General features: G+C 43.4%; 1 protein-coding gene across 1 annotated transcript in view; it reads left to right on the top strand.

Annotated features, from left to right (window-relative positions):
- LOC144483454 (NACHT, LRR and PYD domains-containing protein 3-like) overlaps positions 1-17,050 on the top strand; it is a 56,273-nt gene that overhangs the window by 17,944 nt on the left and 21,279 nt on the right. The window contains exons 6-8 of the mRNA XM_078202146.1: positions 69-134; positions 5,205-6,942; positions 13,547-13,633. Coding sequence (XP_078058272.1) covers positions 69-134; positions 5,205-6,942; positions 13,547-13,633 — 1,891 coding nt within the window. The remainder of the gene's footprint in view (positions 1-68; positions 135-5,204; positions 6,943-13,546; positions 13,634-17,050) is intronic.

The following is a 17,050-nucleotide window of genomic DNA, read 5'->3' as shown; positions in this document are numbered from 1 at the left end:
AATTAAACATTGCAGATTGTTCTGATATTGCACATAGCTGATTTCATGATTGTAATTCCTTTAATCAGGTCCTGATGCATTTGTTTACATGAACATCCCACAAGGTTTATCGGAAGTACCCAGTAACCTAAAAGGTAAGTGATGACAGTGAAGAATTCAAACTAATTATTTCACTTCTAAGAGTCTGAATAATTAGTTGTCAGAATTTGGGAATCAGAAAATCGAAGTCTCGGAATCAGGGTTAAATATTGTTTGAATTTGTCATCCATCCTCATCTGTTCTGCACAGGTTCAAGTTTGCAATTCATACGACCATACACATTAGGAGCAAATGTTGACCCCTCGGTCCCTCTAAACTGCTCCACCATTGATCAAGAAGGCAAATGGGATGTTGGCCTATATCGCAAGGGGAATAGAATATAAAAGCAGAGATGTCTTGCTGCATCTGTACAGGGCATTGGTGAGGCCGCAGCTGGAATACTGTGTGCAGTATTGGTCCCCTTATTTGCGGAAGGATATATTGGCCTTGGAGGGAGTGCAGAGAAGGTTCACCAGGTTGATACCAGAGATGAGGGGTGTTGATTGTGAGGAGAGACTGAGCAGATTGGGTTTGTATTCGTTGGAATTTAGAAGGCTGAGGGGGGATCTTATAGAGACCTGTAAGATAATGAAGGGGCTGGATAGGGTAGAGATGGAGAGATTCTTTCCACTTAGAAAGGAAACTAGAACTAGAGGGCACAGCCTCAAAATAAAGGGGAGTCAGTTTAGGACAGAGTTGAGGAGGAACTTCTTCTCTCAGAGGGTGGTGAATCTCTGGAATTCTCTGCCCACTGAAGTGGTGGAGGCTACCTCGTTGAATATGTTTAAATCACGGATAGATGGATTCCTGGTCGGTAAGGGAATTAGGGGTTATAGGGATCAGGCGGGTAAGTGGAACTGATCCACTTCAGATCAGCCATGATCTTATTGAATGGCGGGGCAGGCTCGAGGGGCTAGATGGCCTACTCCTGCTCCTATTTCATATGTTCTTATGAACAAGTCCATGGCTGATCGCATCACAACCTTCACATTGCATTCCTGTTTTTCCCAATCATCTTTCGTCTGTTGTGCTTTATATTTTTTCACTTCAGCAACTCTAAATTACCAGAACCTCATTTTCTTGTTCTGTGTATTTTCCACCATAGTCCAGAAATGCTTCGAATGTCTGAACTTCACTGAACCGTTGTCAAGTTTGTTTTTTCAAGTTTACTCTTTAAATAGTTCAAATCCTCAGTTAACTAATCCATTTCGGGGGATTAGTGGGGGTAAATATGTGGAGTTACGGGAATGTGCTTGGGTGGGATGTTCTGTTGGAGAGTCGGTACAGACTCGATGGACCTGGTGGCTTCCTTCCCCACTATCAAGGCTCGCCTTGTTAACATGCTCGTAATGTCTCTGTTTTGCAATTCATAAACACCCTTCAACGTGTTCTGAAAGTCAAGTATCGAGAGCTCGGCGAGCCTTTGTGAGGGTGACCATCAAAGCTAATGAGTGCTGCTTATTGTGTTGCTGTTCTAAATTATGAATTACCTTTTTGCATTTGATCACTTTAATTTATTCTTCTTCCTTTTTGGAACAAGTAAATGATATGATGCGGCCCCTTAAATGTTCCTTTACGCTGTTTCATCGGGTCAGGGACAGTATTAAGTTATAGACAACGTTGTAATTATTTTCTCATCATCATTTAAGAAAGATGCATTCAAACGCCATCTCTTTGCAGTAGATTTTGACCCAGGTCACAAGTCTATGGACTTATGATCAGAGAGAGTTATAGTGAGAATGTCACTGTCAATGATTCTATGAGACTCTGACTCAATTGTAAATAAATAGTCAATGCGAGAGTGACAGCAGTGAGTTTTGGAATAAAATACAAAGTCTCTGTTACTCGGGTGCAGAAGCTTCCATATGTCCAGCAGCCCAGATTCAGTAACACGATTGCTCAGTGATTTGCTTATATTGGAGCAGGGGTTTGATGATGCTGAGAGCCAGTCTCCCATTTGGGACAGAACACAATTCGAATCTCACCCAATAAGAACAATCCTGTACTTTTAGCTGAGATAAGGTTGAAGAATATTTTCATGAATTGTGGGTTATTCTCATTTGGGGCGCATGAATGAAAGTTCCGTGCCTTCTCCTGTTGCGTTATGCAATACGAATTTGCCTTCATTGTCCGTATGTTGTGAGTGGACACAAAACTTCACCAGTCTGTGAAATAAGATTGTTAAACCCCTTATTCCCCCTGATGGGTGAGAGGAAAAGAAGACCTGGTTTTCCCAAGATCTGCCCAGCTACTATGTTCTTTATCTGACAAATGTGTTTCCTTTAAAAATGCAATTTTGCAGCTTTGATGTTTCAGCTGAGAGAGCATTTTTCCCTTAAGAGGTTTATATCAGGTTTACATTCTAGCTAATTACCTTGAACACATCCATAATAATCTGCATTTAATTGATCTGACCGGAGTATCCAGCTCGGCAAGTAGCCTGATATCAGAGAAGAAAGCATTGAGAGAGGGGGAAGGAGAAAAAGAAAGAAAAATGTACTGCCAATACAATGGCTTTTACATGGTTCCCTTGGGATTACTGTGAGATAAAAACTATATACATAAAAAGTTTAACTGCAAATTTGATCCATTTCCAAGTGCTGAAAACCAAATGTGCTCAAACCAACAAAAGTGGCTCGCTACTCAACCCATCAAATGTCTACTTGAGTCTCATAACTATAATTCTCCAGAGCAGATGTCCCGACTCTGAGGCCGACAGCTCCATTGGTGATAAGCCACATGAGTTAACTCTCCCGTCTAAACAAGCGCAGCCGTGTCCATGGATACGGTCAGCTGGGACTGCTCCACCCCGCCCATCAAAGTGTTCATATCCCCACCCGTTATGTGAACTGGCTAAAACGTTCTGAACATCACTGAATAAAGCAAAGTGCATATAAAAAATAAATCTCAGCCACGTGGAAAATAATATCAGCAACTAACATGCCATGTGGTGCAAGGTTCTTTCCAGCTGCTAACCCTCCAATCAGCTCGCACTGATGCCCAGATGTTGCAAGTGGACCTGATGGTTTCACCAAATGCCCAGATGTTGCAAGTGGACCTGATGGTTTCACCAAATGCACACCATATCTCCGTCCCTGTCGCTGTCTTCATCCAGCTCTATGTTCCCAAATGTGTAAAACAACCCACCATAGGCGACAGTAGCAAATTCAATAATTCAATTTATCACTGATTCCATCCACCCCATGGTTCTTAAAACTGCACATCATACCATTTGAGCTGAGAATAGAGACGTCAATTTATCACTCTCTATGTCAGCCTCTCTCTCCTTCTGACATGTTGTGTCGTTAGACAGTTTTTGATTGCGTTCTATGTTTCACTTCACAGTTGCCTCGAATTTACTATATTTCTGCACTATCTCCCCAAATTCTTGTTAGCTGCATCCCTCTCTATCACAGCTCTCTATCTCATTATCGTCCTTCTCACAGTGTGTATGAAAGTGACTCACCCGTGACACTTGCATATCATTATATTGTTCAACTTCTAAGGCCACATGACAATTTCAAGTTTTGCTTCACTAAACTTCTGTTTTAACCTTGCATTTTCCAGCTGCTCCCCCTATGCTGCCTCACAGGCGAGGGACACGGGTTCTTTTCCTGGTTTGGGTTACTGTCTATGTGGAGTCTGCACGTTCTCCCTGCGCCTGCATGGTTTTCCTCCGGGTGCTCCGTTTCTCTCCCATAGCCCGAAAGACGTGCTGTTCGGTTCCTTGACTTCAAGAAGGCAGCTCATCGCCACAATCGCAAAGGCAATCGGCGACGGACAATATATGCTACCCTAGCCAGTGACATCTGGATCCCAGTAAATGATTAAAAAAAACCTCTCCAATGGAACCTCTCGCACAAACTCTCTTGCACAATTTCTGTCACAATACACTCTCTCTCACACACATACACGCTGTCCCACATACACAGTTATACACATGTTCTCACATACACATTCTCATACTCACTGTCACTCGCGCACACACTCTCACACTCTATCCCTCACAGAGACTCACACACACGCACTCATACAGACATTCTCAGACTCATCGTCACTCAGTCACACACAGATTCTCTGTCACATAATCTCTCGCATGGTCTTCCTCTCACATATTTCTCACATACTCTCACAATCTCTTTCTTATGTACACCCACAACACCCTCATTCTTCCTCTCACACGCACTCTCTTCCATACACGCTGTGTGTTTCTCAAACACACATCGATAACTCTGTTTTGCTCTCACATTTTCTCTCTTTATCTTATATCGACATTCTCACTCTCACCGACTCAGTCTCACAATATTATCCTCTCGCCTTTCCTCACGCACACTATCTCCCTCTTCATCGCTTCCTCTGTCATTCTCCCTAACACAGTCTCACAACCTTTATCCCTCAACCTTTCCTCTGTTATTATCGCATTCTGTTTAACACCCACAGTCTCAGGGAATTTTTCACTCTCATGTTCCCTCCCACACGCTCTCTGTCAGTTGTTCTCCTTCTCTGTCACTCTCACATAATCTCACACACACTCTCTCGCACACACTCTGCTTCTGTCTTTCTCCATCTCTCTCTCTCTGTGCACTCACTCACACATATATTTGCACACACAAACACCCCACTCACGTGCAATAATTGTTCCTCAGGATTCTCGCCCTTTCTCTGCCCTGACCTGAACTCTGCTATTCGCTGTCGTGATACGAGCTCTGTAAGATTCAAATTGAAATAGAAAAGTGGCGTTTTCAACACTTTGCCGCTTGTCCAATCACAGCCTCCTTTCTCCACATATTTTCTTTATTTGTGGTCTAATTCTGTTACAGGACAAATGACATAAAAAGAGAAAATTGCGGAGAAACTCTGCAGATCTGCAGAGGCAGAAAGGGAGACCGGTGTTTGGATCAGATTTGACTTCTGCAGAGCTGAGCTGTCCAGCCATATTTATTAGGCTGAATTCAAACAGTTCAGTGGCTGAATTTGGCCCATGGGCCATTAGTTGTCAAAGCCAGTTGTACAAAAATCTATGTTGGAACTGAACTAATGCCTGCAATATTTAATGGATTGGTCAATTTTACCGGGATGTTTGTAAAATGCCAATAGAACTAACTTTCTCTCCATTCTTATTGAAGATCTCCAACAGAAACACAAGGAGACACTCCGGGTACAAACTGAAACACTGAGAGTGAACACTATCCTCATAAAGGAGAAGGTTAAGATTTTCCAGCTGGTTGGTCGATACGCTGAGCTCACGGTTATTTCTACTGTTCGAGATCGGACACTTGTCGAACATGAACTGCTGGCAAGAGGCCGAGACCATGAAGAGTGGAGAGAGAAACATCTCCGGAAAGAACTGGAAAAAATCCGAACTGATCAACTGTTTCAGAGCAGCTTTTCCCAGAGAAAATTCAAATCTGGGAATTCAGCAGCAGTAAGCGGAGTGCCGGGAATTGGAAAAACAACAATGGTACAAAAGATTGTTTATGACTGGGCCACTGGGAAAATATATCCACACTTTCAATTTGTTTTCAATTTTAAATTCCGGGATTTGAACACTATTAACAGTAGAATAAATCTGAGGAATCTGATATTGGATCAGTATCCTTACTTTGGGAATATTCTGGGAGAGCTCTGGAAGAACCCAGAGGCATTGCTGTTTATATTCGATGGTTTGGATGAATTCAAGGACAGTATTGATTTTGCCGACAATCGGAGAAATACAGAACCTCAGTACATGTGCACAGATCCCGAATTTCAGTGTGAAGTGTCTGACATTGTGTACAGTTTAATACAGCACAAGCTGCTCCCAGGATGTTCAGTGCTAGTGACCAGCCGCCCCACTGCATTACATTTATTGGAAAAGGCTGACATCAGTATCTGGGCTGAAATCCTGGGATTTGTTGGTGATGAACGGAAGGGATATTTCAACAAGTTTTTTGAAGATCAAACGGTGGCAGCAGCCGTTTTCAAACACGTGGAGGAGAACGAGATCCTGTACACCATGTGTTACAACCCTTCCTACTGCTGGATCCTCGGTCTGTCACTGGGTCCCTTCTTTACACAAAGAGACAGGAAACAGCAGCAAGTTCCCAAGACCATCACCCAACTATATTCCTACTATATTTACAACATTCTGAAAAACCATGGCCGAGAGATTGAAAACCTCCGTGATGTGTTACTGAAGCTTGGTGAGATGGCCTCCACAGGAGTGTCTGAGAAGAAGATTGTGTTTAGAAATGAAGATTTGATTGAGTACAATCTACAACCTTCCAAGTTCCTGTCTGGATTCCTGGTGGAACTTTTGGAGAAAGATGAATCTGCCCAGAGTGTGGTTTACACATTCCCACACCTCACCATCCAAGAGTTTGCAGCTGCACTCTCACAATTCCTGACTCCAAATCCTGGGGAGATCGGGAAACTCCTCAGTGAAGCCCACAGCAAGGAAGATGGGCGATTTGAGATATTTCTCCGTTTTGTTGCTGGTCTGTCCTCCCCACAGTCAGCTCGACCCCTGGTGGAGTTTCTGGGTCCATTTCTTCATCAAACAACCTGCCGAGTGATTGACTGGGTGAAGGAGAAGGTTGAAGGGCAGATTGGAGACTCACAGACTGAAACTGGGAAGAGGAAGCTCCTGAACACATTCCACTACCTGTTTGAGTCTCAGAATAAAGCACTGGCTCGGAACACAGTGGGATCTGTGGAAAAACTTTCATTTAGGGAATTGCGACTGACCCCGATTGACTGTGCGGTCCTGTCTCATGTCATTGGACTCTGTGATACAATAAAACACCTCAATCTAGGGCAATGCTACATTCAGTGTGAAGGGCTCCAGCGGCTGGGACCCATTCTGCACAAATGTCAGGAATTGAGGTAACTGTTTGGTCTCAGAGCGGATATTTTCATTGCTGAGAAGCCATTTCCTTTGTTCCAAATAAAACAGAGGCATGTTGAGTTGAGGAAGTCAAGAGGGAAACAATGTCCAATGGTCACAGAGAAAGCGCGGGAGAATGGCACAAAGTCATAAAGCTCATTTGAGAGCAGATGCAGACATGATGGGCCGATTGGCCTCCTTCTGAACCTGTAATAAATTTTTAATTCTCTGATAAAACTACAGCGGTTCAAGAAGGCAGATTCTCGTGGGCAAAAAGGCATCGGCAATAAATGTTGGCAAAACCAGCGATGATCACGTTCCTTGAGTGAATAAAAGCATTATTGGGATAAATTTTAAATAATTAGAGGTGTAAAGGCCTCGTTACAAAATTTTTAAAAAGGATATTTCACTCTCCCAACAGAAACCATCTGATTATGTATGATGCTAGAAGGAAATTTGTTTCTCTTGTGTTCGGTACAGCTTACAGTTTGTGGCTAATTATTGTCAGGATTATTTTCCTGCACGCTGCCTCTGTTATGTATTATAGTTGGTGTGTGTTTTATCGGGACAGTGTCCTTTTATAAGTCATGTGATAACTGGTAACATCAGTCAGGGTCGCAGTGGAGGTTCAGTCTTGTATTAAACCTCACAGTGTGCAGTTGTGAAAAGAAACCTCCCTTAGGTTACAGCAGCCCACGCTGTTTCTGTTCCATGGTTCTGACTGCAGCCTCATAAAACCTGAATCACTCGCTGTGTTTAAAAAAAATAGCTTTATTCACACTGTATTTGCATCTTTTGCAAATCACTTTAAATCTTGTTGTTGATCCTTGTCCGAGCAGCAACATTTTGATTTGCTCCCTGTTCTCTCCAGCACCATCACTATTTTGAACATTTCTATCAAATGTCCTCTCAGCTTTCTTCCTTCCAAGGTGAACAACCTCTCCTATCGATCCTCGTGTCTGAAGTTTCACATCCCTGTAGCCAATCTTTTAAACATGTTCAGCGCTCTCTCCAATGTGTTCTAAGCCTTCCTAAAGTATGACGCACTGAACTGAGATCTAACTGATGTCTTTTGCAGGTTCAGCACAGCCTCCTTGCTCTTGTACTCTATGCCCCTATTGACAATGTTATGATCCCAGCTGATTTCTGGACAGTCAGGTCGAAGAGCAGAAACCCGGCTCAGTAAATCATAACGTTTATTTATTGTTTTATTATTTAGAAATGTAGATGAACAGAATAACAAGGTTGGCGATTAACTTTTAACAAAAGAATAAAACCTTTGTTAAAAAAATAACTGCAATGCACCACCCCATCTAACTTCACAGATGTCTGCAGATCTGTAAGGATGACACGAGTTACAAAATAGATCTTATGTTTTAATGTTCCCAGTAAGTACACAGTTAATGTAAACCAACAATCCACCTGTGGTTCAGATACACCACTCTCTGAAACTCAGTGACAGATACCACCCAAAGTAACTTCAGTGGATTCTTCTTCAAATCCCCCCAAATGTTTGTAACAATGTGAGAAAACCCGTCTCACTGGGACTGATGCTTCCGCTCCAGAAGCTCCACTCGAGAAACAAAAAGCAGCTTTTGGAATCTTTTCAATGCTTTCTGTCAGGTGCCTTCACCAAGGATCCCTGTCCAATATTTCAATGTTTCCTTTCATTATTCCTCCATACTCAGCCGTGCCAACAGACACCAGCGCCTCATAGTCTGTATGAAGGTGTCACCAACTTTAGGAATATATCAGATATCTGGATTCTCGTGAGCAAACTTTACAATGTCTGCACCTCGCAGCTCTGTCTTTAACTGGGAGCCTCTCTCTGCTCCTCTCTTTAACTTCGGGAGCAGTCGCTAGTTCAGATTCAGGTTTTTTTTGTCTCTTTGACTTCTGTCTTCCTGGCACTCCTCTTTTCCTCCTTGGTTTCTGACGGTGATTTATCTTGTGGGTCCTGCTTTCTGAGTCCCTGCATTCCCTGCCTCTCCTGGCAGCCTCTGTGAACTCCGTCTTGCTTCTTGGGTTAACTGGTTGTAACTGAAACTCAGTGTTTCTATCATTCATTGTGGACTTCTGAATAGAAACAACCATTTTTTTAACCTCTATAACTCTGACAATGTCGTAAACCTTAAATTAAAATGCAGGGACACAAAAAACCCGCAGGCAGGCAGCTTTGTTTAACACGAAGTGAAATTAAAGTTTTGGCTCTGTCTTAACACACAAGCACAGAAACACAAATTAAACTTAAACTCATGAATTATTATCTGATGCCTACAAACATAAACTATTTCACAGCAGTAAAGCCCAAGATGCTGTATTCTTTATTAACTGCTACCTACACTTGCCCTGCTAACGGCAATGATCAATGTGCATATACGTCCAGTCCCTCTGCTCCTGCACTCTGTTAACTATTCTACCGATTATTTTATATTCCTTCCTCATGTGCATGTTACCAGAAAGTATCACCTCACCCGTCTCTGCATTGAACTTAATCTGCCACCTATCTGTACACTCCAATATTGTCCGTTTTTCAGTCCCAAGCGCCCCTCCTCACAGTATCCGATGCCTCAAAGGTTTCTGTGATCAACAAACTTTGAAATTTTCCTCGAGACTGCAAATACCTAGATCATTCATATATATCAGGGAAAAGCAAGGATCCCAATACTGACCTCTCGGGTTCTCCACTACCGACATCCTCCAGCCTGAAAAATACCCATTATTCATTGTTCATCCAATTTTGTATCCACGTTGCTACTTTCCCATTTATTTTATGAGCTTATGCCACAAGTGTGTTGTGTCACTGCATCAGATGATTTTTGAATATCCATGTACACCACATCAACAGCAGAACCATCATTGACCCTTTCTGTTGCTTCCTCCAATTCACAGCAATATAAAGCCAGTCGAAAACGGCATTTTTTTTTAACCAACCAATGAATTTAGTTTCCTCTGTGTCGCTATTAGATTCACCATTTCCCTTTTGAACTCAGCGTGGGCCGGCTCAGAGTAGCTGAATGATCAACTGACCCTCCAACCCTCAGCAAAGTTTAACACTACTGCTCCAGGCTGGAGCCGCAGACTTGACTAAATTGGATTGACCCAGTCTTTTCGGTTGTGGTTACTGCCTCCTGGTCCTCTCTTCATCCACTCCAACAAACTGAGATAGCTGGGAATTAAACCCGTATCAACTGCTTGGAAAGCAACTATGCTCGCTATGATATCACCATCATTGTATTTAGGGACACCTGTGGTGTAGGTGCACCCACAGAGCTGTGAGAAAGAGAGTTCCAGAATGTTGGCCCAGTCACTGTGAAGGAACGGTGCTATATTTCCAAGTCAGGATGGTGTGTATCTTGGAAGGAAACTTCCAGGTGGTGATGTTTCCATTCATCTGCTGCCCTTGTCCTTAGGGATAGAAATCACAAGATTGGAAGGTGCTGTGTAACGAGCCATGGTGAGTTGTTGCACTGCATCTTGTAGATGGTACACACTGCTCGCTCTGTACCTCTGTGGTGGATGAAATGAATGTTGAACGTGGAGCACCAGTCAACAAGCAGAGTTATCCTGGATGGTGGCGAGCTTCCTGAATCTTGAGCTGCACTCATGCAGACAAGTGGATGGTATTTAATTAAATTCCTGACATGTGTCTTGTCGATGGTGAAAATGTATTTGGAAGTCAGGAGGTGAGTTACTCTGCGCAGAGTTCCTGGCCTTCAATCTTCTCTAAAATCCACAGTAATGATATGTCTAGTCTGTTTCTGGCCAATGGTAGCATCGAAGGTGCTGATACTCAGGATTCAGGTGATGATAATCCCATTGAATGTAAAGGGAGAGTTGATTGTATTCATTCTTGGTGGAGGTGGTCATCGCCTGGCACTTGTCAGCCTTCCTTGAATATTGTTCAAGCCTTGCTAAATATGGACAGGTCCTGCATTACTATCTTGCGGAGTCGAGAATGGTGCTGAACGTTGTACAGACATCAGCAAACATCTCCACTTCTGACTTTATGATGGATGAAATTTAATTGATGAAATAGCTGAAGATGGTTAGGACGAGGGCACTCTCCTGAGAACTTCCTGCTGTCATTTCCTGGAGTTGAGATGACCCTCTCTTCACACACTCCCAACAAACTGAGATATCTGGGAATTAAACCCCTATCAACTGCTTGGAAAGCAACTATGCTCACAATTATATCACTGGAATTGCATTTAGTGACTCCTGTGGTGTAGGTGCACCCACAGAGCTGTGAGAAAGCGAGTTCCAGGATTTTGACCCGGTCACTGTGAAGGAACGGTGATATGTTTCCAAGTCAGGATGGTGTGTATCCTGGAAGGGAACTTCCAGGTGGTGATGTTTCCATTCATCTGCTGCCCTTGTCCTTCCAGGGATAGAAATCACAGACTGGGCAGTGCTGTGTAACGAGCCATGGTGAGTTGTTGCACTGCATCATGCAGATGGTCCAACAACCATAACTAACTTCCTTTGTGCTGGTGTTGCTCCAACCGGCAGATAGTTTTTTTTCTCTCATTTCCATTGACTTCAGTTTTTCTCTGGCTCCTTTTTGCTACATGTGGTCATATTCTGCCATGATGTCAAGGGCAGACACTCTCATCTCACATCCTGAGTTCAGCTCTGCTGTCCGTGTTTGCATCAAGGCTGTAATGAGGTAGGGGACTGAGTGACCCTGAGTAAGCACAAGCTCAGAGTCAGCGAGCAGGTCATTGCTAATTAAATGCTGCTTGATAGTCTCGATGATGCCTTCCTCTGTTGGTGATTGAGAGGAGACTGATGGGGTGGTAAATGGACAGATTGGATTTGTTCTTTCCTTTTTGTTTACGGTCATATCTGGGCAATTTCCCACTATTTTAGGAAAACATCAGTGTTGTAGCTCTACTGGAACAGCTTGGCGAGGAACAGAGCAACTTCTGGAGCAGTAATCTTCAGTACAGTTACTGGAATATTGTCAAGATCTGTGGTCTTTGCAGTATCCATTACCTTTAGCTATTTCTTGACATCATGTGGAGTGAATCGAATTCGCTGATAAATATCTGTGATGCTGGGGACCTCTGAACGGTTTAGCCACTGAAGTTAGTTACTAATATTTGAGCCATATCTTTTGCACTGATGTATTAGTCGTCTCCGTCATGAGGATGGGATATTTGTGGAGCCTCCTTCTGTTGTTTCATCATCCACTACCATTCACAGCTAAATGTGGCAGGACTGCAGAGCTTACATCTGAGCCGAGGAAACCAGAATTTCCTGAATGAGGAAACCTGCTGCTGGAAAATCTCCAGTCAAACTGTCAGTGATATGAAACCGGGTTTGCGGATAACCCTTTCCCTGGGCGGCACAGTGGTTAGCACTGCTGCTTCACAGCTCCAGGGTCCCGGATTCGATTCCCGGCTCGGGTCACTGTCTGTGCGGAGTTTGCACATTCTCCTCGTGTCTGCGTGGGTTTCCTCCGGGTGCTCCGGTTTCCTCCCACGGTCCAAAGATGTGCGGGTTAGGTTGATTGGCCAGTTTAAAAATTGCCCCTGAGATGCGTAGATTAGAGGGATTAGCAGGTAAAATATGTGGGGGTAGGGCCTGGGTGGGATTGTGGTCGGTGCAGACTCGATGGGCCGAATGGCCTCCTTCTGCACTGTAGGGTTTCTATGATTCAATGTGAGGATCGACTGGAAGTAAGAACTCATGGTAATTCCCGGAGATAGAACACGAGCCAGACCTGCAGAAAATGTAGAGCCTGTTTACTGTGGAATGTAGCGGGAGACACCCCTCCCCTATAAACTAATCAAACAGAAATATTTCAGCTTTCTAATGGGAGAACAATCTTTCCTTGTTGTATCAAATCTCGGGGATGGATCTTAAAGCAACAGTTAGCACAGTTTCAAACTTTAACTCACCCTGAGATATTATACAGATGATACAATGTCAATAGTTAAGAAGCACAGGGAATCCCGAGCGCTCCAATCTCACAGCTTTATCATTTAACCCTCTATGAAATGTACAATTCTCATAAAATCCTGGATTTATGTAACAGCAGAAATGATTTGAATTTCCGGAAACGTAGCAGGGTCAGTGAGATTCAGGAGGGTAATTCTGATGATCAGGAAATGAGACCAGAATGTGGGACATGTTTAAACGTTACTTGCTTGTTCACAGGATGTGGGCATCACCTCCTCTGGGGGCCATTAGCAGTGGGAAATAAATGCTGGTCTAGCCAGCGACACCCATATCCCATGGACAATTAAACAAAATATACATTTTGAGAGGTGTAAAAGAGTTAATTGTTCATCATTTTTCAATGCTGACTATTGTCTTTTCCATTCAACAGAAAGGGTTTGATATTATCTAATTTAATATTGTCACATTTATTAGTGCCAAAGCATACCGCACATAGGGAAGGAAAGGAAAGAGTCCAGAATGCAGTGTTACAGTCACAGCTGGGGTGCAGAGAAAGATCAACTTGGATGAGATATAATATCGTAACTTGAAGCAGGTCACCACTCGTGCTAAGTTTCTGACACAAAAATAGATCCAGCTATTTTTTCTGCTGAACATTAATCTGAATTTAATGTGTTTCTCACTTTCTCCATTTAGTCTGTATCGCAATAAAGTGGGAGATTCAGGAGTGAAACTACTGTCTGCGGCTCTGAGGAATCCAGAATGTAAAATACAGAAACTGGAGTAAGTATCAGACTGTGTGAGATTGTGTTAATAATCAGTGGATGTCTGACACTGTAAATTATTATCAGTGTCTGTAATCGTGTCATTAATAACCATTCCACATCATTCCTGTCAGTATTCGTGTTAAACATCACGGATTTACTCTGATTCCTGAAATCTTTCTCTCTCTGATCTCCAGTTTGGAGAGTAACAGCCTCAGATATTCTCACCTCTGCTCTCAGTACAAACCAGTCAGTGATGTGTCTGAACCTGAGTTACAATAAACTGCGAGATTCAGGAGTGAAAGGTTTAACTAATCATTTATAATTATTCTCAAATCCATTCATGAAAATAAAAAAGATGGACAAAACAATTAAATGTTTATAGAATTCCCAGATATGGCTGGTCGCATGTTCAATTTAGTTTATTTTGTCATTCAGATTATAGATGTTTATGTCTGTCGGCTTCTCAGTTTAATTGAACATAGAAAACTGCTGTATATCGGTGAGGCAGATTACAAACTACATGGAATTCTGATGAGTTTTATCCCGAGGGATCCACTCTCAAATGTATGTTAAACGGAGCTTAAGGAGCATCTGAAAAGAGAATGCAGAGATGGAGGTGGGGAGGGTTATGAAGAGAATTCCAGAGCTTACAGCCCAGCAGTTCAAGGCACAGCTCAGCTGGCAATGGCAATAATCCAGTAAGAAGTTTAACAACACCAGGTTAAAGTCCAACAGGTTTATTTGTTAGCAAAAGCCACACAAGCTTTCGGAGCTCTAAGCCCCTTCTTCAGGTGAGTGGGAATTCTGTTCACAAACAGAGCTTATAAAGACACAGACTCAATTTACATGAATAATGGTTGGAATGCGAATACTTACAACTAATCAAGTCTTTAAGAGACGAAACAATGTGAGTGGAGAGAGCATCAAGACAGGCTAAAAAGATGTGTATTGTCTCCAGACGAGACAGCCAGTGAAACTCTGCAGGTCCACTCAACTGTGGGAGTTACAAATAGTGTGACATGAACACAATATCCCGGTTGAGGCCGTCCTCGTGTGTGCAGAACTTGGCTATCAGTTTCTGCTCAGCGACTCTGCGCTGCCGTGTGTCGCGAAGGCCGCCTTGGAGAACGCTTACCCGAATATCAGAGGCCGAATAATGGCAATTCTTTAATGGCAATAATCACAGTGCAGAATAGTCTGAATGATGTCCCTATTAATAATGGACATTGTATTTAAGAACACAAATAATGACACTAAATATACCATTGCTATCAGTATTCGTGTTATTAAAAACACTGTCCGCTATTAGTAGACACAAAATAAGCTTGGGAGCAAAGTTGGAGACCATGAAATAAAAGAGACAAAGGCAGCCTGAATATGAAGTTATCTGAGTGACAGGAAACAGGCAGGAGAGGTGAACTGTACCTTTTCATTTATCGGAAGCTGACAGTGGCTTTCCCCAGCAACCAGTACTGTGTTACTACGACTAATTTTCTTTACATGTACTACCAAATGAGACTTGGGTTTATCTAAAGATGAGATGTGAAGCTCCAGCACACGGCCACCAGACCACAGAGCGGACGCAGCATATGATAGACCGAGCTCAATCACACCAAAACCAATGGATCAGATCAGAGATCTGCTGTCTTGCCATATCCAGTCATAAGTAGTGTTAGACATGCCACAAAATGTTGGACATGCCGGTTACATTAGGCAACAAGGTGGCACAGTGGTCAGCACTGCTGCCTCACAGCGCCAGGGACCAGGGTTCAATTCCGGCCTTGGGTGACTTTATGTGTAGAGTTTGCACGTTCTCCCAGTGTCTGTGTGGGTTTCCTCTGGGTGCTCCAATTTTCTCCCACAGTCCAAAGATGTGCAAGTTCGGTTGATTGGCTATGCTAAGTTGTCCCTTGGTATCTCAGGGTGTGTAGGTTACGGGGATTAGTGGGCCATATATGTGGAGTTACAGAGATAGGGCCTGGATATGATATTCTTTCAAAGAATTGGTGAAGACTCGATGGGCCAAAGGGCCTCCTTCTACACTGTGGGAATTCTATGATTCTATAAACATGCCACAAGAATTCCATCATTACTGATGAGGGAACCCAGAGCATCAGTGCCATCTTCAGCCAGAAGTGCTGAGTAGAATGATTAATCTCGGCCTCCTCCTGAGGTCCCCAACATTACAGATGACCATTTGATTCACTGCATGTGAGGTAAAGAAATGACTGAAGGCGCTGCATACTGCAAACTCTGTCAGCCTGGCTGTACCCCAGCAATGGTACTGAGGAATTGTGCTCCATAACTAGCCATTCCCCGAGCCAAGCTGTTCCAGTACAGCCACAACACTGGATCTACCGGACAATGTGGAAAAAAACAGGGCAAATCCAATCTGATGAATTGCTGCTCCATCAGTCTGCTCATGAGCATCAGAAAAGTGTCATCCTTCCAGTGCCTCATGAACATCACTGCAGGAGTTCCTGAGGGTGATGTCCGAATCCCAACCACCTTCAATTGCTTTATCAATGTCCTGCCTTCCATTATAATGTCAGAAGTGAGGATGCTCACTAATGATTGCACAATGCTCAGTACTGTTCACAATTCCTCAGAGACTGAAGCAGTCCATGTCCATAAACAGCAAGACCTGAACAAAACAGAAAATGCTGGAAAGGCTCAGCATGTCTGACAGCTTCTGTGGAGAGAGAACAGCTAACCCTTCGAATCTGGATGACTCTTCGACAGAGCTAGCGTCTTAAGCTCTGAAGAACTTTCAGGCTTAACCTGATAAATGGCAAGTAATGTTTCACTGCACAAATGCCAGGCAAGGACCATCTCCAACAGACGGGAATCTAACCATAATTCCCTTTACATTGAATGGCAGCACCATCGCTGAATCCTCGACCATCAACATCCTGAGTGGTGGGGGCGCACTGGGACCATTGAACAGACACTGAACTGTAAACACTATGGCTCCAAGGGTAGATCACAGTCTGGGAATTCGGAGATGAGGAACTCGCCTCCTGTCTCCCAAATTTTTCCCACCATCTCCAAGGCACAAGTCAGCAGTGTGATGGAATCCGCTCATCTTGCTGGATTGACTGCAGCTTCAAAAACACTGAAGAAGCTCATCCATGGAAAAGGAGCCCACTGGATCAGCTGGCCATTCACCAAACTAAACATTGGCTGTCTCTACCACTGACGCACAGTGGCAGTATTTTACCACATACAAGGTGGAATGTAGCAGCTCACCAAGGTTCCTGAGCCAGCATCATCCAAACAGGCACTATCCATCACCGAGATGGCCAAGGATATCAGAAGGATGGAACACCAACCAGCTTCAGATTTCTTTCCAAACCACACACCATTCTGACTTGGAATATGTTGCTTTTTCATCACTGATGCGGGATCATAATCCCGGATGTCCCTTCCGAGC

Source organism: Mustelus asterias, unplaced genomic scaffold (assembly GCF_964213995.1).
Source record: "Mustelus asterias unplaced genomic scaffold, sMusAst1.hap1.1 HAP1_SCAFFOLD_69, whole genome shotgun sequence".
Lineage (NCBI taxonomy): Eukaryota > Metazoa > Chordata > Chondrichthyes > Carcharhiniformes > Triakidae > Mustelus > Mustelus asterias.
This window is presented reverse-complemented; position numbering and strand designations above follow the sequence as displayed.